General features: G+C 40.2%; 1 protein-coding gene across 5 annotated transcripts in view; it reads right to left on the reverse strand.

Annotated features, from left to right (window-relative positions):
* Window positions 1-26573, reverse strand: part of HELZ (helicase with zinc finger) — a 294520-nt gene that overhangs the window by 22891 nt on the left and 245056 nt on the right. For all 5 annotated transcript variants that reach the window (XM_033960981.1, XM_033960980.1, XM_033960983.1 and 2 more), the window contains 5 exons: window positions 11276-11492; window positions 9653-9729; window positions 6136-6694; window positions 3118-3355; window positions 2186-2699 (listed from right to left, as the gene is read on the reverse strand). In XM_033960981.1, the coding sequence (XP_033816872.1) occupies window positions 2186-2699; window positions 3118-3355; window positions 6136-6694; window positions 9653-9729; window positions 11276-11492 (1605 nt within the window). The remainder of the gene's footprint in view (window positions 1-2185; window positions 2700-3117; window positions 3356-6135; window positions 6695-9652; window positions 9730-11275; window positions 11493-26573) is intronic.

The raw sequence follows: 26573 nt of genomic DNA on the forward strand, positions 1-26573 counted from the left end.
CTGAAAAAACACCATGAACACCTTCTTTCACATCAAGCAGCATTGTGGGGTAAAGACCTAGATCAACTGTTTTTGCCCACTACTTATGAGGAATTCAGAAAACGTCTAAAAACTCAACTGTTCCTAAAGTATCTAGACAACTGACCCACTCATCTTCTTTCTCCTCCATAGTGATTCCTCTGTCCTATTAATCTCTTTCTCCTCAACAACGCATTTCCGGTCCTATTAACTCTCCTCTTCCCCCCTCTTAAATTCAATCAATTTGTACCTCGCTTAATCTATTGTAAACTGCATAGAACTTAATGGTATTGCGGTATAAAAACTGTTATTATTATTATTATTATCATTACAGAATTGCATGGAGCAGTGCCTAAGTGTGATTGATATGCAATGGGCGCCTATCTTTTTTAGGCACCAATTACAGAATTTGGGCCTGAGTGCTTCAAAAAGAATAGCAAAACCTGAAAATCTTACATTAAACACTAATGCACGGAAGACAGGAGTGAAATTGCAGTTCTTTTTGAAAACTTGCAGTAGGAGAGGCCCCATGGTACTGAGTAAAAGCATTATATTGGGTTCCCCCCCCAGTCAAAGATCTGGCTTTCCACTTTCTTACCCAGAGATAATCCATAAATGATCATTAATTTCAACTTACTTTGCCATGAAAATTACATCCCTGTCAGTTAAGTGACAATTTGGGCTAACCTGTTAAAAACAAAAGTTAGCATCCTAAGGTTTTTCTCCTGGTAAATCAGACTCGCTATGTATTGCAGACTTTAATAAGGCTTGTATCCATGTAGAGATATCTCTATAACCAAAGACACATCCTCCCTTTTGACTTGTACCATAGATTGTGTATACATTTGTTTCCCAACCTGGACAGAAGCCAAGATATTTATTTCATTGCATTTCATCTATATTCCACCATGAACAAAATTTATTATTTGCTAGAAAATAACTGAAATGAAACAAAACATCTTGGCCTATGCCTGAGCTAACTATCCAGGCTAGGAAACAAGCAACTGCTGATTCATAGTTTATGCAGTAGGCATATATCTCTATAACCATACAAGCCTACTTGAAGTCCACGGAACAGAGAGCTCTCCAGACAGCCAAAGGAAACTGAGAATAATTTTCGTGGATCTCACCAAACCGGTCTTCAGGACCCACTAACCAGTTTGTTAATACACATGAATACATTTGCACGGGTCAAAATATTTTTTAGACTCAATATATGCAAATATTCTTCATGAACATTCATTAGGAATACTTTGAAAACTATAGCAACCAGTTTGAGCACTGCTCATCCACAGTAACTGCCTTCAAATCTTGTACTCCGTACCCAAAACAAGCTTGGTTTTCAGTGTAACCAAAACATACAAATTAACCTAGTTATATCAAATGTATGCCCCAGCATCTTAAGGATGTTTGGAAGCTGTTCAGAAATTAGAGAGAAAAAGCAAGTAACTGAAAAAGTGGCACACATATGCATCAGGGCATTTCTGACCACATATTTTCAACTCTGTTACAAAGAAAGTATGTTTCACAGGGTTTTCTTTTTTGGTTTGGAACAATCACCACTAAAATACTCCTTCAAACAATAATTTTGCAGAAAGTGCATTACGTAGAACTGCTGTTTTAAGCCCACGAAAGGAAATTCCTAAAAGAAAATTCAGCAACTTTATGAATACACATAAAGGTTCGTGCCTTACCATTTCCAGGTATTGTTAACCTAACTGATAATTTGTAATTTTCTCAAGAAAAAAGTCTAAAGTACATGATCCAGGCTTTAAATAGCAATTTCTTGTTCTAGAATACCATTGTAAGCAAAGACAAAGAACAATTTGAACCAAATCCTGTAATTTTCCTTCATTACCAAGCATTTAAAACCTAAGCTTAATTCTTCTTCAGTCACTTAGATCTGACAAATTAGAGGAAGCCTCCCATTTCATCTGGGTACTGTGGTAAGAGCAGCAAATAATACTCTCTGCTTTGCAGATGGGCAGACCAAAAGTAGCAAATGGTCATTTTCTTTCAACAGTTTTTGTGCTTCTGGAAGCAACCTCTTGCCATCTGACAGGATCAAGGCTTCCTAGGAATGTCTTTTATACGCACTGGGTTATCAGGCTTAACACATTTATATACTTATATTCAACTGGAAACTGTAAGTTAAAAAAATAAATACCTCTTCTAAGCTGTGGAGCGAAGAAGCAGATACTGCCCGAGATGACAGCGGGTGAAATGGCTCCTGACCACCTGGATGTTGATGACTGGGTAACTGTATAAAAGGGTTCTTTTGTGGCCTATGTTGCAATGGAGGCATACCATAGTGAAAACCCTGCCCCATTAAATGATTAGCTTGCAAGTTAGCATATGTCCACGATCCATCAGGCTGCAGGTACTTCAGTGGAGGTGGAGTAGTGTGTCCGGACGGCAGGGAGTAAGGGGCATTATACATCTGTGGTAGATGCTGTCGAAATGCTGGATTACCAGAAAGTTCAAGGTCTCTGTTGTTCTCATTGAAGTTAGGAAAGGGACCATTGTGGTTGGATATGGATGAAGGGGAAGTGAGTGCTGGTGGACTCCTGGACTGAACCTGTCTGTATTGCAACAGTCTGGACTGCGGAGGTGGCATTTCTGTAAGCTCCCTGTTTTCACTCTGATCATGGTGGGACAGCTCTCGAAGGAATTCCTGAAATCTGTATTGAAAGAAGTAAACAGACTCGTAATAGCAACCTGAAAAAGATCAATACAAGTCTAGGAATTTCAGTTTCAAAGAACTTAAAAGAAATTTGATTATCTTAGTTTACAAATATTTCCACATAAACGCAAATTTCCAATAAAAAGTTTTAAAAATACACATATTCAGTGCCACTATCTGAACAGGGGCAGCACTGTATATATGTAGAAGCACCATCATCAGTAGTTATATGTGCAGTGGCAATATTCAGCCACTAGTTGTACAGAATGGCATTTTAGAAAGGATGTACAAATACGGGCTGGGACATATTAAATTCCACTATTATTTTAGAACAAGATCTGCTGATTGTGAACTACTGTACATGCTGAATTTTCCTCCAAGATGTGTTTCTTTAAGTAATAAAACAAATGCAATACCTTGAATATGCTGCATCAGCCTCATCTTCAGCATTATTTGCAAGTTTCCAATTTGCCCTAACTGGCTGTGGAGGCAAGCCCATCGGTTGCTGGGAAATGTGCTGCAAGTGAGGATGGTGATGGTGTGGATACTGCATATTGCCCTGACTGAGAAAGGCATTATGCTCGGTCCATTGTTGCAGCCTGGCTTGCTGCTGTTGCCTCAAAGTTTCCAAGGCGACATTTCCATGAATGCGATCTGCAAAAAAATTGCCACATTTTACCTATATCCCCTCTTTTGTGTGGTAGCCCACTTCTTTGAAGCTGCTAAGCCCCAATATCTGTCTTCTCATTCCCTCTATAATTCCCCCACCTGAGCGCTGTGTATTGATGCACCTTCTTTTCTAGTTTGTCTGTCTTGACTAGACTGTAAGCTCTTTTGAGCAGGGACTATCTCTTCTGTGTTTTGATATACAGCACTGCGTATGTCTAGCAGCATTATAGAAATGATTAGTAGTACCATGAAATGTTGCTATTCTTTAGAGATTCTTCATGGAATGTTGTCACTCTTTGAGGATTCCAAACAATAGCAACATTCCAGAACCTCAAAGAACATTCCGGAATCCTGACTTGATACATCAGGCTCCATCTCTGGCATTATTCAAATCCAGCCTTCTTTCAAGCTGCTTTCAATTCCAAAGTCCAACCTACCTTCTAAGCCCCAATATCTGTCTTCTCATTCCCTCTGTAATTCCCCCACCCGAGCACTGTGTATTGATGCACCTTCTTGTCTAGTTTGTCTGTCTTGACTAGACTGTAAGCTCTTTTGAGCAGGGACTGTCTCTTCTGTGTTTTGATATACAGCACTGCGTATGTCTAGCAGCAGTATAGAAATGGAATGTTGGCAGTGTTTGAGATTCTAGAATCTTGCTGCTCTTTGGGGATTCCAAATAATAGCAACATTCCAGAACCTCAAAGAACATTCCGGAATCCTGACTCAATACATCAGGCTCCATCTCTGGCAGTATTCGAATCCAGACTCAAAGCCCACTTCTTTGAAGCTGCTTCAGCTCCAAACTCCAACCCACCTTCTAAGCCCCAATATCTGTCTTCTCATTCCCTCTGTAACTCCCCCACCTGAGCACTGTGTATTGATGCACCTTCTTGTCTAGATTGTCTGTCTTGACTACATTGTAAGCTCTTTTGATGTACAGCACTGCGGATATGTAGTAGCGCTATGGAAATGATTAGAAATAGTAGCAAAGAGCTAGTGCCAAGAATCAAAAATTAGCCAGGTTACTCTACATTTTCAAAACAGATTATTATTCCTCGATTGGTACTACTTAGCAGTACTGTACAAACATTTATACATTTCACCTAAACTCTTGTCTCATAAGGCAATCTGAGGCTTTAAATGAAAAAAGAAAAAGTTATTTCTATTCTTTACAATTGTTTTTCATACACAAAAATTTTTTTGAACTTGTTGCTCACATTAGAAAAAGTTTGCACGCATCCGTCAATCCTTAGAGGGAGAATGGATCCTACCCACAAACTCACAATGTCTATTACTAATTTTTATAGCATTACAAGACATACACAGTGCTGTGCATGAAGTTTTACACAGAGATGTGCAACTTTCTGTTGTACTTTTTACATTAACTTGAAGAAAAAGAATATAGAAAACAGGATGATGAGATAAAATCCCTTCAGGGGCAAGGAAATTTTTTTAGAGCAAAGACAGAGAGTATTTGTGGCAAAAAGACAGACAAAAATAGACCAAGGGGATTTTTGATATAATGGTTGTGTGGGACGTCCTATACATTCTCAAAATAAAAACCTTTTGGCTATTTCTGGGCTCTGAAAGAGCTACTCCATCGTGGCACCAATGTCTGAAGTCACCTACTTGAGTGTGGTTGATTGAGAATAATGGAGAACCCTTCTGTAATGTTTTGGTAAAGACTTTGGGCTCCTTTTACGAAGCCGCATTAGCGGTTTAACGCGCGCTAAACTGCCGGCTGCGCTAGCCGCTACTGCCTCCTCTTGAGCAGGCGGTGGTTTTTCGGCTAGCGCAGGGGTTAGCGTCGCGTGCGATAAAGCCGCTAATGCGGCTTCGTAAAAGGAGCCCTTTTTTTATATCACAATGTAGAGTATCCACATGATCCCATCAACATTGATCCAGTTTATTTTAAAACTTTTTGGAATTTTCAATTTTTAAGCACAAGATTATAAAGTTTAGAATGCCACATTGTATGAGTAAAAACACAGTCAGTCTTGAATGAAAGTGCCTTTATGCTATTGGTGTCACCTGGTCTCCTAATAAGTCTAATATTCTCTAATTAGAAAGCCTTCAGAATTCATCAGTATTCCATACTATAAATCAAAGTAAACATCGCAATTACAGATATTTTTACCATCATAGTTAAGATATTTTTTAAGACATAGAAAACTGCATTTAATCTACAATGAATCCATGGATTTAAGATGAATATTAGAAATCTGCTAGCATACTTCACACAGTGTCCTGGGAAACTGTGGTTCCTGTTTTGTCATTATCATGCAGTGATTGCCAAAATTAATGTGCAGTAATGCAAAAACCCTCAGGTGATTTTCCAGCATTTCAGGGAGGGCAGAAAACACAAAGAAAATGGTGCAAATTAATTCATGCTAAACAATATATTATGCAGGTAATTACACCTCTTGAAATGGTGTTAACATGGCAGATAAAGCAGAGCAGTTAACAAGTTAATGCAAAGCACAGTCCCTGCCCATTTCATGGCTAAAACAGCATTTTCCACACTAGCAGTTAAATACCACACTTCTTTATAATGTGGCTAAAAGAAGGTGGGGCATGACAGCTGTGTTTTCAGTCACAATAAGGAGAGCAATTTTCAGTCAGGCCATTTACCCTTGATGAACACCTTTAAACATTTCCTTCTCCAACTTAAGTTTCCAGAAACTGGATAAAGCAAGCCTCTGAAAAACTAACGTTTCATATTTACCAGTCTACAATGCAATAATCCTCATAAAAGGAGCACCTACCTAGAGCCTCCCCTACGGCCAGTCCTGAAGGGTTCTCTTCAATGAAATTGTTCAAATGCGATGGCAGCAGAGAGCTATGCTGTGCAGCTGGCCTCAGGAGGTTACTGACTTCTTGAAGCAAAGGGGGATGCTGTTCTGGAATTACAGTATCTATGCCAGGAGAATGGGGTCCATGGGACAAAGGGCTATTAAAAAACGAATGGCTGGGACCTGCCTGGAATGCAGGTGAAAGTTGTGAAGGTGGTTGTTGGTTCAAATGATTGTGTTGTTGAACTACTGGGCTTTGTTGAGGGGGTATTTGGCTTTGCTGTTCAGGCAGATGGTTTTGTTGTGATGTTAACAGATTTTGTTGCTGTTGCACTGGATATGGCTGTCTTGGTAACTGAGACAGGTGCTGGAAGTGGCGACTAGGGACTGCGTACTGTGGGGGCGGAGGTGTAAGATGAACGTTCAAGTGCCTGGGGTTAAGATTATCTTTGCGATGAAATTTAGAATTAGGATAAAAATTGCTGGAACGAGATTCCGGGCTTCTAGTCTGTGGTCCAGCTTCTACGTCAACCTAAAGCAAATGAAATACAACTCTTAATTGCAAAGCACAAACAAAACCCTGGGAAACTGATTAGAGTTAGAGCTTCAGGGAATTATAAAATCACCGGTTAGATAAAATAGTGCTGTTTGGTATTATCCAGGGCTGACATTAGAAGGTGATGGGATTTGGGGCCCCCTCCCCATTTCCTGCATGTTTAACACCAACGATATTATCTTCTCCTTGTCACACTGAATTATTTAGCAAATGTCCCAAGGAAACTCACAAAAGCCATTTCAGTTCCCTCTCTGTCACCCTAGCAAGGGGCATATTTATGAAGGCATGATAAGGAACTGTAAGTACCACGTGGTAATTCCAATGCCTCTGAATTAACTGTTGGGTGTACTTCCTGCACCTTCCCGAACAATTAAAGCAGAGTCTATTTCTTTACTACATGTAGATAATGTAATGCACTTATTTAGGTGATGTTAACTGCATCAAATTGACAGTTAAAACACAGTCCTGGCAAAATCTCTGCCCAGTCTGCATTAGCTGTTAATGCAAAAATTAGTGAGCTTTAACTGCAAAGGTGCCATGTTAACTGTTAGTGTGGCACTCGTGTTAAATGTTGCATTATCAGCTAACACAGCCTAGAAACATGCCCTCAAATGTTTAAATATTGGATAAAGTTCAAATCAATATTATGCATGACAATAACTCTGCTAAGAAGTTAAATATTCTACTTTTGTCAATAGTCAAAAAATTATTCTGAGTACTATATAGAGAAGAGCACCTAGAATTTATTTTTCTTAATACACTAAAATAAACTTGAATATCAGTTTAGGGCCCCTTTTACAAAGCTGTGATAGTGATTCAGCTGTGGCAAATGCAACAAACCCCTTTCAATTCCTATGGATTTCAGTGTATTTTCCACGGGAGAATCGCTACCTTGGCTTTGTAAAAGGGACCCTTTAGTGTTTTATCCTGCTAGAAGTAAAATTTCAGTTTCCATGTGCTCTGTGAGAAAGTGCACAGTTTATTTTAACTGAAAAAGTTAGGTCACTTATCTTTGATCATAGATAAATATTAAGGAAACAAAATGCCATAGGGAAAGAAAGCACAGAAAATTCACTACTGAAAAATACTCCCTATAGTGCATTTCAAAAAATCAGTTTCTTAATGAGTGTTTAGACATTCAGCAGTTTATATCGAAGTACTTGCAAGCTAATTTTCAAAAGACGCTCCCCTTACAAAGCTGAGGCCAGCATGGGCCACAGAAACAAAGGTAGGATCAGGAAATTTGAAAATTTGCCTTCCTTTCCCTCATCCTGCCCATATTTTCAACCCAGGGAATTTACACAGGAAAATTCCTTTGAAAACTTTGCATACTTTGATGTGCCTTTTCTATATCAAATGAGTTCAGGTTATTCAATGAAAGATTTCTCCTCACTGACCTGATTTTAGCTAACTTTTCTTTCACAGTTAGCTCAGAACATGTTAACACTGTAAATATATTCTTTCCACCTCATGCACTTAAATCTTTAATTTATATCTCCAAACTGAATGGCAAAGATTATGTTATGGTCATAGCCAATTGCGCTGACTCATTGGAAACAACCTGAAGCAACTTGTATATACAGTACTTTCAAAATTAGACACTAAATAGAGAAAAATCATCTGATGATTCCTGACATCTCACTTCAGAATAAAATCCCTGCAGCCCTTGGAATAGGTTAACAGCTCAGTGTCTGTCTGCATCATCTTGACAAAGAGTTATAAATACACCATGCTCCAATAAAATTTCCTATTGCAGATCTCTGAACTTGGAGTTGGGCACAGCGTGACAAGAAACTGTCACCAATAAGCTGAGTTTGAAAAACTTACATGGATCAAATTTAGTGAATGCTGCTGTTATTCCATCGTTTCGTTTCCTCTCTTCCATTTGCTCTTCCTCTTCACTTCTGTTTCCTCACTCAATCTGTTCTAACCAATGTGCTAATTTCCTTTCATGATTTCTAACTTTGATTTATTGCATGTATTTAGGTGATACATCAATTTTTTTTAAAACAACTTTTAAGTTTTTTATGTAATTACCTTGATTCATTTCCTACAGAACAAATATTGTGCAAATACTGCCTGCACTGAAATGTTACTCAACTGTATATAATATTACCACATAAAATCATTCAGCACAGAACAGAAAATGTATATCATCTTTTGCACAGTGAAAGCCCAATCCATAGCTCTCATTCCCTACAATGATCAACTGTGCTATCTTAGCACCTGAAAAGAGATCTGACAAAGACAGCAAGGAATACAATTTAAAAAAGAGTGGATCAGAACTGCTATGTGATTGGTTACCTGCTTGCTAAATCTGTCGGGGTGTCTCAGAACTGCTATGTGATTGGTTGGTTGCCTGCCTGCTAAATCTGCTGGAGTGTATCAGATTTGCTCTTACAGTAGTAATTCTACAGTCAGGCCTTTCATATATTTAGTAGCACAATAAAAATAATATGTAATGATAGTAGTAGACAGCTATGGGCAGAGTCTCTTATGCATTAGCATGACAACAAACTAACTTCAACTGTGTGTCAGCCCAGTAAGTTGGTGACATGCCACAAACAGGTTTGAACTTTTATTGTTCCTGAATAGGTGGGAGCAGGAAGCACATTTGCCATGGACTGCTGACCAGCAACTAGCAAAGCAAATAAGATAGAATCAGTGGGCACTTATTTATAGAGCATGGTATGCAATGGATGGATGGATAAGAGGCAAGTCGATCACTCTCTTATTCAAGTTTCTTTGGGCTAAAAAGCTATGCAAATAAGTATGTGTTCTTACCATAACTACTACACACAAATACGCTTCATGCTTGTGCACTTATGAAATGCTTTTTCTCACTTTCTCTAGCTGCCTTAATTTCCACTAGCCAGCCAGGCTGTTCATTCTATAAGCGCATATTTGGCTTTTAGCAGCCTGAAACTAAAATACCTGTTTGGGTTCTGGAGGTTTTTTCTCTGGGGTTCGAAGTTTACTCATTTCCGATTCTAAATTGCTTTCGTTTTTACCTAAAAAAAAGGTGTTCAAATGCTTTAGGTGAATTTACCAAATTAGCTGGACTTTGACTATACACTGGAAGGAAATAAAAACAGATCAGTCACATTAACCATTCAGAAAGGAGGGTTATTAAGGTGTTGTAAAAGTCAGGCACTTATCACACCTTAATTTTCCAAGGGACTGACTAACCTGCGGTAGCTCAGTAACGCAAGTTATTCATATACCCCAGGTGTGCCTAATGCTGCTTGTGATCTACCTTGCAAGAAGCATTATTCACACTCTTGGGGTCCATTAGGCCACTAAGCTGCGACCTGATGCTCCCAGGCCAGTTCTTACAGGAGCCAGCAAAACTGCCAAAGCCCTTTATCACAAACCCCATCTCCCCCTCCCAAATGCCATATTCACCTTCCAGATGCCTCCCATCCATCTTCCCCTGTCCCAAAGCCCTCAATTACAAGCCCACTCCCAAAACCTCCAATGCTCCCTGTATAAAAGACCCCCGTCCAAAGACTCCCCCCAGTCACTCTCACCCCTTGTGGTGCTTGGTTGGGTTGAAAGTGGCACCAGAGACCTTCACCAATAGTTTTGTAGCACTATCACTAGGATTAGGACATACAAACTGCCATACAGGGATCAACCGAAGGTCTATCAAGCCCAGTATTCCGTTTCCAACAGTGGCCAACCCAGGTCCCAAGTACCTAGCTAGATCCCAAGTAGTAAAACAGATTTTATGCTGCTTCTAATCTAGGTTTGTATACTCCTAGGAATAGGCAGTGGATTTCCCAACTCATCTCAATAATGGCCTATGGACTTCTCTTTTAGGAAATTAACCAAACTTGATGCCATTTTGAACCAGGTCACAAACAGTGAAGTTATCTCTTTATATAAATTTTTGGGGATAAACAGTTAAATAATATTTCTGAAAGAAGGGGATAGGATATTAATTACATACAGATACACTTCTCCCTCCGTATTCGTGATTTCAGCAATCGCAGTTTTGATTATTCACGGTTTTTAGCTTGATGGCTCCTCCCCCCCAAATTACGTCGGCTTGCATAGAGAAATCACCGATTCCAAGCGTTTACAGAGAAAATCGCCGATTCTCAGCACTTTCTTCACCGTGTTTTGCCTCTCCTTCAGGAACTGGCCAGGTCTCCCACCATGTTATTCGTGGTGTCACCATATTTACGATGTTTTTTCATAGAAAACAGTGAATAACATATGAAAAAGTTATTTGTGGTTTTTCTGTATTTGCAGTTCTGTTAATCCCCTATCACAGCAAATACGGAGGGAGAAGTTAACTGCTTGTTGTGACACTTTTGAGTACTTATGAGCGTTTCACTATGTGTCAAGACTACAATCACTGAGACAAAGTCCATGACTCAATGTTGAACTTGTCTCAAATTACATAAGCACAATTTTGATTACTGTGGGGTTGGGTGTTGATTCATTCAATTATTTTCCTCCAGTACAATTTTGTTGTCTTCATATTTGTGGGTATAGATTTCTTCAAAGTGGATTTAATAAACAAATATGAGCTACTTGGACAAGACTCACCATTTCGGTTTTGTTCATGTTGCTCCTTTTCTTGTTGCAGCTGCTGCTGTTGTCCCTGCTGCGCTAGATTGACAGGAGAATGATGACCAAGGCCATAGGGTATAGGAGAACCACGCCCATGTGCCTGGAGAAGGTTCATGTTATATGCCATAGCAGCCGGATGCGTCATGAGTCGAGGGTCAACAGCAAGCCTACTCTGATAACCCGGCCAATGTACCTACAAAATTCAAAGCAAAAGTAATTTTTACAAATCCATAGCCTATTGGGAAACAAGCAATGCTCTACTTTTGTAAGGCTGCAAGACAACATAGAAAACCATAAGCTGAACCATACCACTGTACATTTTCATAATCTGATAACACTATCGTAAGCAACATGCTTACAGTTAACTAACATCTGTACCAACTACAAGTCAGTGAATTAAAAAACGTGGTTATGAAAAAGTACAATTTGTAAAGTTCTGTGACTACAAACATGTTGAGATTTTCCTGAGAATGCTTTAATATCACAATATGATTGGTGTTCTAATATACTGCAGGCAATAAATGACATTAGAAACAAGCATTCCTGTGAGAAGAGTACCACAGCCATAGCAGGCTTAGGATAATACTGCAGAACAGAGTGGAAGAGGGAGATCCAAGTAGAAAAGAAGAGACGTCAAATAATAAGGGAAGAGAGAAGGCTGAAGGGCAGGGAGAGGTGCTTCGATGCATTACAGCTAAGAATTCAGCCTGAGGCAATAAGGTTGCAGAATTCTAGTAATAGAAAGAAAAAAGAGTGACGGACAATAAAAAAGTCAACATTATAAATCATCACAAAGGAGCATGACGCCCAACTAATGGCAATATAGAATAATCAACACAGTCAGAAGGGTAAAGATGGGACTTGATAGACCATTTTCTCTTTGTGGGCAATGAAGTGTTAAGTGACTTGCCCCACGTCCCAAGGAGCTCCAGTGGGGATCAAACTCACAACCTCAGGGTGCTGAGGCAGCTGCTCCAACCACTAGGCCACTCCTCTGCTCCAATCTCAAATTGTCGTCTTAAGAGAAATAGCTTACACTTTAAGAAAGTCAGAAGAGATTGGAAAGTATTAACGTTTGGCTGAAAGATGCAAAAGGAAGTTAAAATTTGGCCATTGTTTTTTTCTAATGTCTTCAATTAAAACAGTAATATTTCAACTAATTTGTGTCATTATAGGAGGCTAGAACTTGAACCATTAGAAATATCCAAAAACATGATCTGCTAAAAGTTTAACTATAAAAACAAATCACAACATAAATTCATGATAGTGGCTTTGATCTTTAATCTAAGATGCACAAATATTATAAAGGTTAATGTGTTTGTCCTTGTCTTAAAAAAAAAAAACCAAACAACAAAAGTTGAAAAATGAAGATTTCTGATAATACCACTGAAGAAAACTTTTCTAATATAGCCAAATAAACAAATAAACCAAATCCCAATTTGCACCATTATCACCAGTGAAAAAAATACCATGTACTCATTATAATCAAGATATCAGTTGTCAATAGATGAAATAAAGACGAATGCAGGTTCAATGTAAATATCAACGGAGGAAAAAGCCTCAGACAAGGGCCCTCCCACCTCCACAATGGTGGAATAGCGGTGGTAAGGCGTTCATCTCATTGGCTAAAAAACCTCCTGAAATAACAGAAACTCTGCACTAAGTTTTTAAAATTTAGGTGTACTGATCATTTCAAAGCTAAGTAGTGATAAGATATTTTTATCTATCATTCAGTACTTCTATTTAAAAACCATTTAAAAACTTAGTGCAGAGTTTCTGTTATTTCAGGAGGTTTTTTAGCCAATGAGGTGAACGCCTTACCACCGCTATTCCACCATTGTGGAGGTGGGAGGGCCCTTGTCTGAGGCTTTTTCCTCCGTTGATTTCTACATTAAACCTGCACTCGTCTTTATTTCATCTATTGACAACTGATATCCGACCATCGTAGAAGTTTTTTCTATTATAATTGGGTTTCTACTGTATCTGTATTTTGTGGCTCATTATAATCAAGGCCATTAATTGAGCTATCAGAAAGCTCCTCATATTCATTGTCATGGAGCACAAGACAGGTAAATTTTCTCACACAAGGCCATCTGTCACATATAATTATTTAAAGTTAGTTAAATAGCTGCCTATTGGATAACTCAAATTCTTAAAACCAGCTCTTAAATCTTTAATACAAACAAGTATTATCTGAATCAATTCAATTTTAAGCTCATCTCCAACAGTTCATTTCATTAACGTACTTTTACAACTTACCAATACTTAGGGCTCCTTTTATCAAGCCGCACTAGAAGTTTAACGTGCGTAATAGCGCGCGTTAAACCGCTGGCCGCGCTAGCTGCTAACGCCTGCCTTGAGCAGGCGGTAGTTTTTTGGCCAGCGCGGGAGTTAGCGCGTGATTAAAAGTCGCTAGCGCGGCTTGATAAAAGGAGCCCTTCATTTAATAAATAAATATCAGAATAATTTAGTCAGTGAACTCAATCCCCATCACTCACACTCACTTTCCAACTTTCACACACATACTACAGTCATTGTGATTACTTTTATCCAAAACTGGATCTTGGTTAGTTCATGAGTATGTGTGTGAAAGTTGGGAAGTGAGTGTGAGTGATGGGGGTTGGGTTCACTGACTAAATTATTCTGATATTTATTAATAAATTAAGTATTGGTAAGTTGTAAAAGTACTGTAATGAAATGAACGGTGGGAGATAAGATTAAAATTGAATTGATTTAGATAATACTTGTTTGTATTAAAGATTTAATAGCTGGTTTTAAGAATCTGACATATAATTATTTGGTAGATAGGAGAATGACTCACTCACTTGCAAGCTTTCCAGCATTGATTTACCAAGCTCTTTCACAATTAAATTCAAGGTTCTTAGGCTTTACCCATATAGCATTTGACTTGGGTATCCCCAAGTATTTGGCTTCCTTATTACTGTCTCCTTTCTGCTCTTCTCATGCTTGCATTCCAAGTAATAAAAACCTGTTGATTATTCACCTACAACTATAACTTCTTTGTCCTTTAAGCTATACATATCATGGCTGACAAAAGCTGCCTACAGAATATCAGCAAACCAGAGCAGCCACACAACAGTCAGTATCCAGTGAATTACACCTCAGTTGCAACCATAAGTAAAAGTGGAAACTGTGAATCTGATTATGTCCATACACTCAAACATGTTTTGGCACTTCAGTGGCTGCTTCAACGGTGGTATTCAACAATTGCAGTCAGTAAATCCACTCAAGATGACCACCTAAAATGCTTCTGTGGTTTCATGTAAGGAGTTTCCAAACCCTAGCTTGACGCTTTCTTGCATCGAGTACCATCCTGTCTCTTCAAGGTTTCTGAACCTCTGCTCAAACAGGGAAAATCCTCAATCCTTATTTGGGTGGTTCTTTGACAGCGCTTTCTTTGGCAACATGCCTTTCTGGGCTCATGCCTCCCTTCTTTTGCTGCATCTGCCTTTCTATGAGGGTTAGGAACTCAACAGTGTGCCCTGATCTTGCATGCTAAGTGTTTGAAACACTCCAGCCTCATAGAGCTTCTGGTATAAAGCTCCAACAGAACCAGGAATCATGTTTGTTTCAACCAGTCAGGCACTATGAGAATTGTGGTTCTCTGATCTTGCTTGAGCTTCAGAATGGTCATCACTATGAGGGATATTGGAAGATTCACATGTAGAAAAACGTCTCTTCAATGAGGGAGAAGTTAAGGAACTAGGTCATTAGTATTCAGACTTAATGGGGTGGGTCAGTAGAGTGGGCAGACTTGATGGGCTATAGCCCTTTTCTGCCGTCATCTTTCTATGTTTGCCAAATGACTCTATCCTGGAGCAAAACTGAGAAACTTTGCTGAATGGAGTGGCAAAGAATCTATTGGGGGGCGGGGGTATCCCACTTCTGAAATCCTATGGACAGCATTTATTCATAGGGTCGCAAGATTCAAGTCAGTTTGTCGGTGATATTGTCTTTGCCTGCCAGAAACATGGCCTCATTTCTATATTCTGAAAGTCTCCCAATATAGGATGTATGACCCTGTTTCTCCCTGTTTATTTTTGCTACACTTGACAATCATGGGGGATAGCTCATCTTGTCTGATGGCCCAGAGAATTTGTCTGATGGCCCAGAAAATTAAGCAGGGTGCAGATGATTTAGAGCAATGTTTTAATAATGAACAATGCTCAGACACCTCAGCCTCCACCCAATGTTCTGCATTGTGCTCCCTTGGAAGCAATGAAGAAGTTGATCCCTTCCTCTTCTTTGAGTGGGGACATCGGATGATGACTGATTATGCTGAGCTATAGCAAAGTTCAGAGCTGACTCAATGTCAATGCATCCCCCGTGTATAATGCAGAAAATGGATCCCAAGAGACTGATGCTTTTGATGCTGGTATTGATAGACTGGCTTGATCACCAAAAAGTTTTTTTCAACCATGAATCCCTCTATCTTACATTGTGAGCACAATGAGAGGGATCATGGTTACGTTCCAGGCACTATGACTGGATATCCGTAATGGATATAGTCTTGTTGCACCAGGAACATTTCATCTACTTGATGGTATTCTTTTGTGATATTACAGCCATAGTGAAAGAAAATGACTATGGTAAGGAAATACCCCAAATGAGAGCTCAAGGCCAAAAATGGTCTAAATCAGTGGTCTCAACCTCGCGGCCCGCCAGGTACTATTTTGAGGCCCTCGGTATTATAAAGAATAATTCTTTATGGAAAACTTTGCCTTAAGTGTCCGGCGGTCACATCCGGTGGTCATTGTAACCTCACGCAAGCGCTTTCCTGTGTCTATATGTGATTGAGGTGGAGTCTAATCGCGTGCAGATGCAGGAAAGCGCTTGCTCGAGGTTACAGAAGTGAGGCAGGCAACATTCCAGAACATAAGGTAACCATTGGAGGCAATGAAGCTTGTGCGTGTGTCCAGTGCTGGAGGAGGTGAGAGCTTAAGGCGGTTGCAGACGTGACCGCTGGACACTTAAAGCACAAGTTTTCTATAAAGAATCATTCTTTATAATACCGAGGGCCTCAAAATAGTTGGTCCAAAATCTTGTCTCTTGCAGTAGATACTTTGATAGTTTTTCACTTTCTGCATGTTGCACTGCTTTCAGCTGTGTATAGCTGAAATTATCAGAAGCAATTAAGGAAAGATTTATAAACTATAACGAGTTTTACTTCATGTAAAGTTGTCATTTCTTTAATAAGACATTAACTACCATACAGGGTATGTCTAGTGGTGGGCATGTCTAATGGTAGGCACGTGTAGTGGCAGCCAGCCAGCCCAAGGCAGTCAGCCAGCACACCCGTACCTTGGTTTTTTTTTCATCCCAGCTCCCAGCACGCTTTCCGTGCTCCTGCCTTGGTTCCCCTGCTTTCTTCCGGCAGTGGCACAATGGTGTACGATGCAGGCGCACACTTTTTGCGTGCCTGCCTGGTCCCGTGCTGCACTCCAAATGGCTACCATGAGTTCTCGCGGGATTCGCGAGGACAGCAGCCATTCGGAGTGCAACGTGGGACCAGACAGGTACGCAAAAAGCATATGCCTGCCACTGTGGAAAAGAGCAGGGGAATCAAGGCAGGAGAGCGGAAAGCACCCCATTTTTGGGGGGAAAAAAGTGCGTCTTATGGAGTGAAAAATACAATATTTTTCTGCAGCCCTCCAAGTACCAACAAATCCAAAATATGGCCCTGCAAAGGGTTTGAGTTTGAGACCGCTGACCTAAATTGAGCTAACACAAAAAAGAAATACAAATTAAAATTGTATCAATTAAAAACCTGACTAAGAAGCTATCAGGAAGATGCAAAAGACCCTGCAACATGACTCACAGACTTTGAGGTGCTGAGCAGTAGTCAGGAACAGGTGCACATGCATGATATGATGACCCACACATCTAGATCATTTCCCACCACAGACTCCATTGTTGATGTCATCCTATGCCTAAGGATTCACAATCCTGCTTGTCCTTGGAAAATGTCATTTACTCTAATAACTGTTTTTATAAATGGAATTTTCTTAAGGTATACTACTATAATTGTATTAATAAACAGGCCCTGGTATTAACAGAATATAAAATACAAGAACAACCTGAAAGGCTTTTTTTCATGGAAATGAATTGGAAGATGGAGACTAATCAACCATGAACGTGATTATCAGTTTATGAACTGGACTTTTTAGGAACCTTCCCTGTACTCTGGAATTTTAATGATGTATTCTATATTTGTTATTATATTGGGGCAGCAGCTTGGGGCTTTCCCCCTCCCGCCCCTGCGAGTTTTATCGCTGTCCTTGTCCCTCCCCCATTCTTGTAAGCTTTGCCTTAACCGCACAAGCCTTGAACACTTATGATTTTAAAGTGATTGAAGCTTGTGCAGATGAGGACAGAGCTTGCAGGAATGGTACAGGAAAAGAACTCACCGGGACAGGAAAATATGTTCCCATGGGGATGGGGAAAAATTTGTCCCTTTATCATTCTCTAGTGATAATCACTGTATTGTTTATCGTTATATAACCATGCTGCGGCCTCACAATAAACTTCTCTTCGTGGAAATTTACCATGGATTCAGACTGAAGTTTGTTGGGAAGATAAATGGGGAAAGGGGGGAGGGGAGGAAGGTAGCAGGGAGACCTGGTTGAGGCCTCCCCAATGTTGTGTCCAGTAAAAAAGCAGAATTATACAGAGCCTTCCACAAGGAGCCTAAGGAACAAAATGGGGAAATTAGAAGTCATGGCCAAAACTGAGAACATAGACATCATTGGGGTCTCTGAAACATGGTGGAATGAAGAAAACAAATGGGATACAGCACTGCCGGGGTACAAACTCTATCGCCAGTACAGGTCAGGTCAGAAAGGAGGAGGAATAGCCCTATACATAAAAGAAAGCATGCACTCGACCAGAGTGGACACAGCAGCGACGACCAACAATTTGGGTTAAAATACCGAGAAGGAAAGGGCCCGAGATAAAGATGGGCCTGTACTATCGTCCACCTGTGCAAACCGAAGCTATCGATGAAGAAATGGAAGCCGAGATGAAGCGAGAATGCAAAATTGGTAACATGATTATTATGGGAGACTTCAACTATCCCAGGATAGACTTGAGTCTTGGAAGCTCAAAATGCACTAGAGAGACCGGATTCTTGGAGGCTATACAGGATTGCTTCATGGATCAACTTGTCAGAGAACCGACGAGAGGGAATGCCACTTGATCTAATCCTAAATAGGCTAAGAGGACCTGTAGAGGAAGTGGAAGTAGTGGGACCGTTGGGAAACAGTGATCACAATATGATTAAGTTCAAAGTTGAAGTAGGAATACCGAAGGGAAAGAGAACCATAGCGACAACTTTTAACTTCAAGAAAGGAAACTACGAAGCGATGAGAGTAATGGTAAGGAAGAAACTTAGGAACACCTCAAAGAAACAGCAGACAGTAGAGCAAGCCTGGTCTTTAATCAAGGACATGGTGATCAAGGCGCAAAATCTGCATATCCCAAGATTCAGACAAGGGTGCAAAAAGAATCGAACAAAAGACTCAGCGTGGATAACCAAAGAAGTGAAGAAAGCGATAGGCGATAAGAAGATTTCATTCAGGAAATGGAAAAAGGGCAAAACTGAGGAGAGCTGGAAAGAGAACAGGAAGTATCAAAAAGAATGTCACCGTGTGGTTAGAAAAGCCAAAAGAGAATATGAAGAAAGGCTAGCCAAGGAATCACGAAATTTCAAACCGTTCTTCAGATATGTTAAAGGGAAGCAGCCAGCTAGAGAGGAAGTGGGACCGCTGGATGACGGAGGCAGGAAGGGAGTGGTGAAGGAGAAGAAAGAAGTGGCGGAAAGACTAAACATGTTCTTTTCGTCAGTTTTACAGAAGAGGACACATCTAACATATCGGAACCTAAGCAAATCTTCAAAGGAGACCAAACAGATAAACTAACATCCTTGGAAGTAAGCCTTGAAGACGTACGCAGGCAGTTAGAAAAATTAAAAACTGACAAATCGCCGGGCCCGGATGGAATCCACCCAAGGGTTCTCAAAAAAACTAAAGGAAGAAATAGCGGAACTACTACAACAAGTTTGCAATCTATCCCTAAAAACAGGCGTGATCCCGGAGGATTGGAAGATAGCCAATGTTACGCCCATCTTTAAAAAGGGATCAAGAGGTGACCCGGGAAACTACAGACCGGCGAATCTGACCTCGGTTCCAGAGAAAATGGCGGAAGTGCTGATAAAAGACAGCATCGATGAGCATTTTGAAAGAAATAAACTTCTAATCACAAGCCAACATGGCTTCTGCAAGGGGAGATCGTGCCTAACGAACTTACTGCACTTCTTCAAAGGAATTAACACACGGATGGACAAAGCGGACCTAATAGACATCGTATATTTAGATTTCCAAAAAGCCTTTGACAAGGTACCCCATGAATGCCTACTTCGGAAACTGAAGAACCATGGGCTGGAAGGAGACGTACATAGATGGATCAGGAATTGGTTGGCGGGAAGGAAGCAGAGGGTAGGAGTGAAGGGCCACTACTCGGACTGGAGGAGGGTCACGAGTGGTGTTCCATAGGGGTCAGTGCTCGGACCGCTGCTATTCAATATATTTATAAATGATTTAGAAATAGGGACAAAGTGCGAAATAATAAAATTTGCAGACGACACCAAACTATTTAGTGGTGCTCGGACTAAAGAGGACTGCGAAGAATTACAAAGGGACATGAACAAACTAGGGGAGTGGGCGACGAGATGGCAGATGAAGTTCAATGTAGAGAAATGTAAAGTATTGCATGTAGAAAGCAGAAACCCGAGGTACAGCTATACGATGGGAGGGATGTTATTGAGTGAGAGTACCCAAGAAAGGGACTTGGCGGTAATTGTGGACAAAATAATGAAGCCGATGGCACAGTGCGCAGCAGCCGCTAAGAGAGCGAATAGAATGCTAGGTATAATCAAGAAGGGTATTACAACCAGAACGAAAGAAGTTATCCTGCCGTTGTATCAGGCGATGGTGTGTCCACATCTGGAGTACTGCATCCAATATTAGTCGCCGTACCTTAAGAAAGATATGGCGATACTCGAGAGGGTTCAGAAGAGAGCGACACGTTTGATAAAAGGTATGGAAAACCTTTCATACACTGAGAGACTGTAGAAACTGGGGCTCTTTTCCCTGAAGAGGAGAATTAGAGGGGATATGATAGAGACTTACAAGATCATGAAAGGTATAGAGAAAGTGGAGAGGGACAGATTCTTCAAACTTTAGAAAACTACAAGAACGAGAAGGCATTTGGAAAAGTTGAAAGGGGACAGATTCAAAACCAATGCTAGGAAGTTTTTCTTCACCCTATGGGTGATGGACACCTGGAATGCGCTTCCAGAGGGCGTGATAGGACAGAGTACGGTATTAGGGTTCAAGAAAGGATTGGACAATTTTCTGAAGGAAAAGGGGATAGAGGGGTATAGATAAAGGACTACTACACAGGTCCTGGACCTGTTGGGCCGCCGCGCGAGCGGACTGCTGGGCACGATGGACCTCTGGTCTGACCCAGCAGAGGCACTTCTTATATTCTTATGTTCAGTGCTACTTGCAATATAAGCAACAATTTTGCTACTTACACATTTTAAGAAGAAGATTTTGAAAAACTGCATGTCTACTGTCTACAGGAACTGATTAGGAACCATCCTCCAAAACTACAATATATTTGCCAATTCAAGTGGTTTCCTACACCAAAGAGGGAAGCAAAATTACCCCTAAAGTTTGAAATCCTCTCCCAAGTCCAGATCCAAGCAAGAAGCTAGCCAACAACTATACAGGATTCAAAGCTGTTTTTTTCTTGATCACTAAGGCCTGATATTTTTTTGATGAAGAATCAACTCCTTTGAGAAACTGTAACCAAATAGGTTAATTTGAGAGTTATACATGTGTAAATCATGGCTTACAATTCTGCATGTTAGATGTCAGCAATTTTTGTTGTAGCTGTAATTAAATTGTTTTCAATGTTAAACATTTTGTGTGTTGAAGCAACAACTCACCAAGCAAACAAGAAGGCAATAATTAATGAACTATTTGCAAATTTGTTTATGAGGCAAGATTATCTGAAGAATCAAGAAGTAACAGAACCAGAGGTATATGAAAGGAAAATTCAGTTTTGCTTTCTGCTCCACGTCTAGGAGAGCAAAAAAAAAAAAAAAAAAAGCAATAGCAATAGTTCAGTTGTAGACACATGGATGGGCATAATCAAAACATACGTCCAAGTCCAATTTGGACGTAGGGCGCTAGTCGCCCAAAGTTGGCAGGGCAGAAATGCCCATTCTCAAAAAATACATCTAAAGTATACTTTTTTTGAAAATCGTCCATCTGTACATCCAGGTGTTTGATCGTCCAGACCGCTACTATGTCTATCTTTATACCACATTCTCAGCCAAATATTTGTCCAAGTCCCAAACACCTAGAACAAGACCTTTAGGATGTGGGAGGAGCCAACAATATGATGGACTGGCCACCCAGACACGGCAATAGAGCAGTGAGGCATTGCTGTGAACTTCACAAAAAGGGTGCCAGAAACATCTCACCAGAACTCCCATATAAGTAATGTTGAGCCCCCCAAAACACCCCAAACCCAACTATACCCACCTGTCTACAACCCCAATAGCCCTTATGACTGCAGTTGGCACCTATATGGCAGTACAGTAGGGTTTGGTTTATTTTTTGGTGGGCTCGTGTTTTCCATCATGAATATAGTGGTTAGAGGGGCTTAAGGGCCTGGGTCCTCCTCTCTATGGTTCAGTAGCCCACACCCCAGGCTACTTAAGAGAGCTCTGTGCAGCTCTAATAGGTTTTCCAATAGCAGGTGCTGATGTTCTGGAGACAGGTATGTACATTTTTATTCTGAATTTATGGAGGGGTGAAGGGGGGTCAGTGATCACTGGGGGAGTGTGTGTGTGTGTGGGGGGGGGGGGTCTGTACTTTGTGTCTGCAGTGGTTATCTGGTCACTTTAGATACCTTCTGGGCACTTAGACTTCGTTTTAAATCGCCTAAGTCACAAAGTAGAAGTTCCGTCCAGGCAGCCTCATAAAACTTTTGATTATCCCTGCAGTACAACTAAGTCTATGTCGGCCCATGTCCTGCCCTCACCACTCCTCTAAAAACACCCCTTTCAGCTCTGGGTGCTCAGTGGCATTCAGAGGGCTAAAATGTCCCTGGATATGTCTAAAAAGTCATTTTGATTATTGGCACTTGGATGACCTGTCTTTTAGGTCGTCCAAATGCCGACTTGGGCAGGTTTTTAGACATATTTCTGTTTCGATTATGAGTCCCACACTGTAATTCATTGTTGATTAGAAAGTCTCTATGAACTGAAAATATAGACAGACATACTGGATACTAATTCAGCCTCTTTGCCCATTTTGCACCAAGAGAAAAGGACTAAGAGAAGGGACTGATTCAGCGGTATATCTACAAACAAAGAAAAGTAAGATATAATCCCAAATTTTGGGAAGCCTAATCAACCTCTGAAACCCAGAAGGTGGATCACCAATTATCTAATCAGGGGTGTCCAACCTTTTGGCTTACCTGGGTCACATTGGCCAAAAAAAATGTTTCTGGGGCCGCGCAAACACTGCAGCAAGACAGCGGAGGGGGCTGGCAAGACGGCAAACACCCGGGGGCAACAGAGGAAAATACTACATTGCCCTTGACTGGGGCCGCACAGAATACTTCACGGGGCCGCAGGTTGGACACCCCTGATCTAAATGGTGGCACCAAAAAAGCTGCTCTGTTACAGATTTCTAACTGATGCAATAAAATTGTAACTAATAAATCAGAATCTAACAGAGACTATCTGACTTACAAGTTTTACTCATTGTGTCTCTGTGGAATAAGCCTTTTATTAAGTAGATTTATTAACTCATTCTCTCTGTAATGAGTGGAAGATAAGACATCTCTCCTTGGGAAAAATATTTTTCAGTTATCTGAAATGGGGTTAATTTGACGATATAGTTGATCAAGTGGTTCATGAAGCTGAATATAAATGAAGACAAAGGTGAAGAAAATTTTAAAGCACAAACCAAGGGGGTGGAGCTTTATTGGATGTCATGAAAAGAGCATGTTCCAGTTCATCTACTCACCCAGGAAGAACCTAATTATTACAGATAGCCACTTGATATAGTCTATACGCAGCTGTGTTTTGAACTACTTGACCTTCACAAAGCTCAACTCAAATGTTGACTTAAATTAGGGGTAGGCAATTCCGGTCCTTGAGAGCCGGAGCCAGGTCAGGTTTTCAGGATATCCACAATGAATATGTATGAGATGGATCTGTATGCACTGCCTCCTTGAGATACAAATCTATCTCATGCATATTTATTGTGGATATCCTGAAAACCTGACCTGGCTCCAGCTCTTGAGGATCGGAATTGCCTACCCCTGACTTAAAGGAAAAATGCAAATAAAATGTGTTTCCTTGCTATACTAACAGTACCATGACAAATATTGAAATTGACATAAGGGCCAAAACATTTCTCTAATGGTGATTTTTAGAATCATTTCTAAATAGTTCTCACATTCAATACCAAATACCCACAGGTGTAGGTCCTGCTCCTTCATTTTTATTACATGAAATAGGAACTCAGTTTCCCACATCCCAGACATTAAGCTGCCATATTTTGTTACTACCATATGCTGCTAATTACTAGAGTTAATTAATGATCACTGGACATTCTGCTTATGTTTTATTTAGATACCACTTGAGCATTTCTGCTAATCTGATTTACAGAGGCAGCCAGCAAACCCTGGTATTGAAGGCTCTGTTAGAATAGAGTTTGTGACATGCAGACTCTTTTGATGAACATTGTTGTTTATGTATCGTATAAGCCAGAACAGATTTGGCCAATGCAAAATAGTGTTCAGCTATGCAATTTTACATGCTCCATGCACAGGAACTGCTTTATAAAATTAACTCCAATTAGGACAATTTCCAAATGCTATTTACCTGAGTAAACGGGTTCCATGAAGAGTCCATTCTCCCAACAGATAAAAAGTATTCACAAAGTTCTTTGACTTTGTGCAGCTATAAGAACCTATTGTTTTGCAGCTGTTCTTCATTGCCTACACCACCCTAGGCTTAGTCCACTTGAATTAGTGTAAACCTACCTAGAGGTTTAAAATCTATTTATAAAAATGTTTAACCCCTTACATCTAAGCGGTTCACAACCTAAACAGAGGGCCAGATTCTATAAATGGTGCAGAAATATTAGGCACTTAACATCATTCTATAAAGGTTGCTCTGGGATGAGCACTCTATAGAAAAACACAAAGCATCAAATTTAGTGTTCAACTTTGGGCATGAGGACTTAACACCAACCGAAACCTGGTGCAGAAATTGGGCACAAACCTCCACTATTTTGGAACACTATGTGCATCTTTTCTGAATGCCCCTGATCTGCCATGACCCCCTCCCCCCCCCACATCCAAGGCCCTTTTCATGTTGCACATGATTCAATTTAGGCACCCATTGTTAAAGAATAGGGATAGCCAGATTGGCATATAAACCATAATTGCTAGTCAACTCTATTAATTATTGTGGCCACTGATCTGGGATCCACACCCAAATTTGGGCAACCGTGTTTAAAAACACGAACTCCTAATCAACAAATTCTTCCACTAACACAGAATCAACATCATTACACATTAGAAAAGGCCTGTACAAATAAATGGGTCTTTAATGCTTTTTTAACATACAGCAAAACTATACTGAACCTTAAATATCCAGGATGCTCAATCTAAAGAAATGATGCTGTTACTGAAAAGGTGGTCACCCTAGTTTCTGCGTAATGAATTTCCATGAAAAATGATACAGAAAGCTGCTGTGCATGTTCAGATCTAAGCTGTTTTACAGGCCACTGCCTATAACAAATATAGGAGCACACAAAGAAACTGGTAGAGAAAAGCTAAAATCCTATACTTGTAGTATATTCTGTACACTGGCAACCAAAGCAACTGTCCTAACTCAAATGTTACATGTTCAAATTTATCACTTCCTAAAATCAACTTGACTGCTCAATTCTGGAATGCAATGCATTACATTGCATTTTTGCAATGCCTAAATACAAAGCATTGCAGTAATCCAATCTTGTCAAAATCAACCTTTGCAACACTGTACAAAAATCACAGGCGCTCAGCACTGCTCGCAAAGTTTGCTTGAGTAAGTTATATTCTTTCCTAGTGTCTTCAGGGTTAAGGAACCTCTAGACAGGGCTTTTGAACCTAGTCCTCGGGACATACCCTGCTAGTCAGGTTTAAAGGATATTCACAATGAATATACAGGGTGCCCACAAAAACACTCCTTGATTTTAAAAAGTTACAAAACCAAAATTTAGTGGAATATTCTTTCACCTTTGAGGCTACAGTTTCATCAACTCATAAAGTTTCATATGGTTTGATTACATACGCTCGATGTGCACCCCACCTGTTACTTGGCAAACATTGATGCAATAATCGAGCTCGGACCAGACTCTCCAAAGTGATCATCCATAGATGCGGGTAGTGGAGGTACATACACTCTGTCTTTAATGTGCCCTCAAAGGAAAAAGTCACAAACAGTAATGTCCGGTGATCTCGGGGGCCACTTGAGGAACACTTGGTCATTTTGTCACGTTGCATTGTCTGAAGGTTGTAACTTCTGCACCAATTACAGCTTATAAGAGTAAAAGTACAAGTGATTGTGTAAGATCTTCCTAACCGTACTTTTTGGGACTTGTATTTGCTGTCATCTTATTTATAAACATATTCCAATAAGTTTTGATTTTGTAACCATTTAAAATCAAGGAGTGTTTTTGAGGGCACCCTGTATATGAAAGATCTGCATCCAATGGAGGAAGTTCATGGAAACTAATCTCATGAATATTCATTGTGGGTATCTTGAAAACCTGACTGGCTTCACGTGTCCTGAGGATGGGTTGTGAATCCCTGCTCTAGATAGATGCCAGCTTTCAATAATTTCAGGGTATCACCAGACTAAGGCCGGTAATAAGGAAGAGAACTCTGAAAAATGTAAAATAGAAACATAGAAACATGATGGCAGATAAAGGCCAAATGGCCCATTCCAGTCTGCCCATCCGAAGTAACCATTCTCTTCCTCTAAGAGATCCCACGTGCCTATCCTACGCTTTCTTCAATTTAGTCTCAGTCTCCATCACCTCCTTCTGGGAGACTATTCCACGCATCTATCACTTTTTCTGTAAAAAAAAAGTATTTCTTTAGATTACTCTTATCACCT

The sequence above is a fragment of the Geotrypetes seraphini genome, chromosome 10 (genome assembly GCF_902459505.1).
Source record: "Geotrypetes seraphini chromosome 10, aGeoSer1.1, whole genome shotgun sequence".
NCBI classification, from domain to species: domain Eukaryota; kingdom Metazoa; phylum Chordata; class Amphibia; order Gymnophiona; family Dermophiidae; genus Geotrypetes; species Geotrypetes seraphini.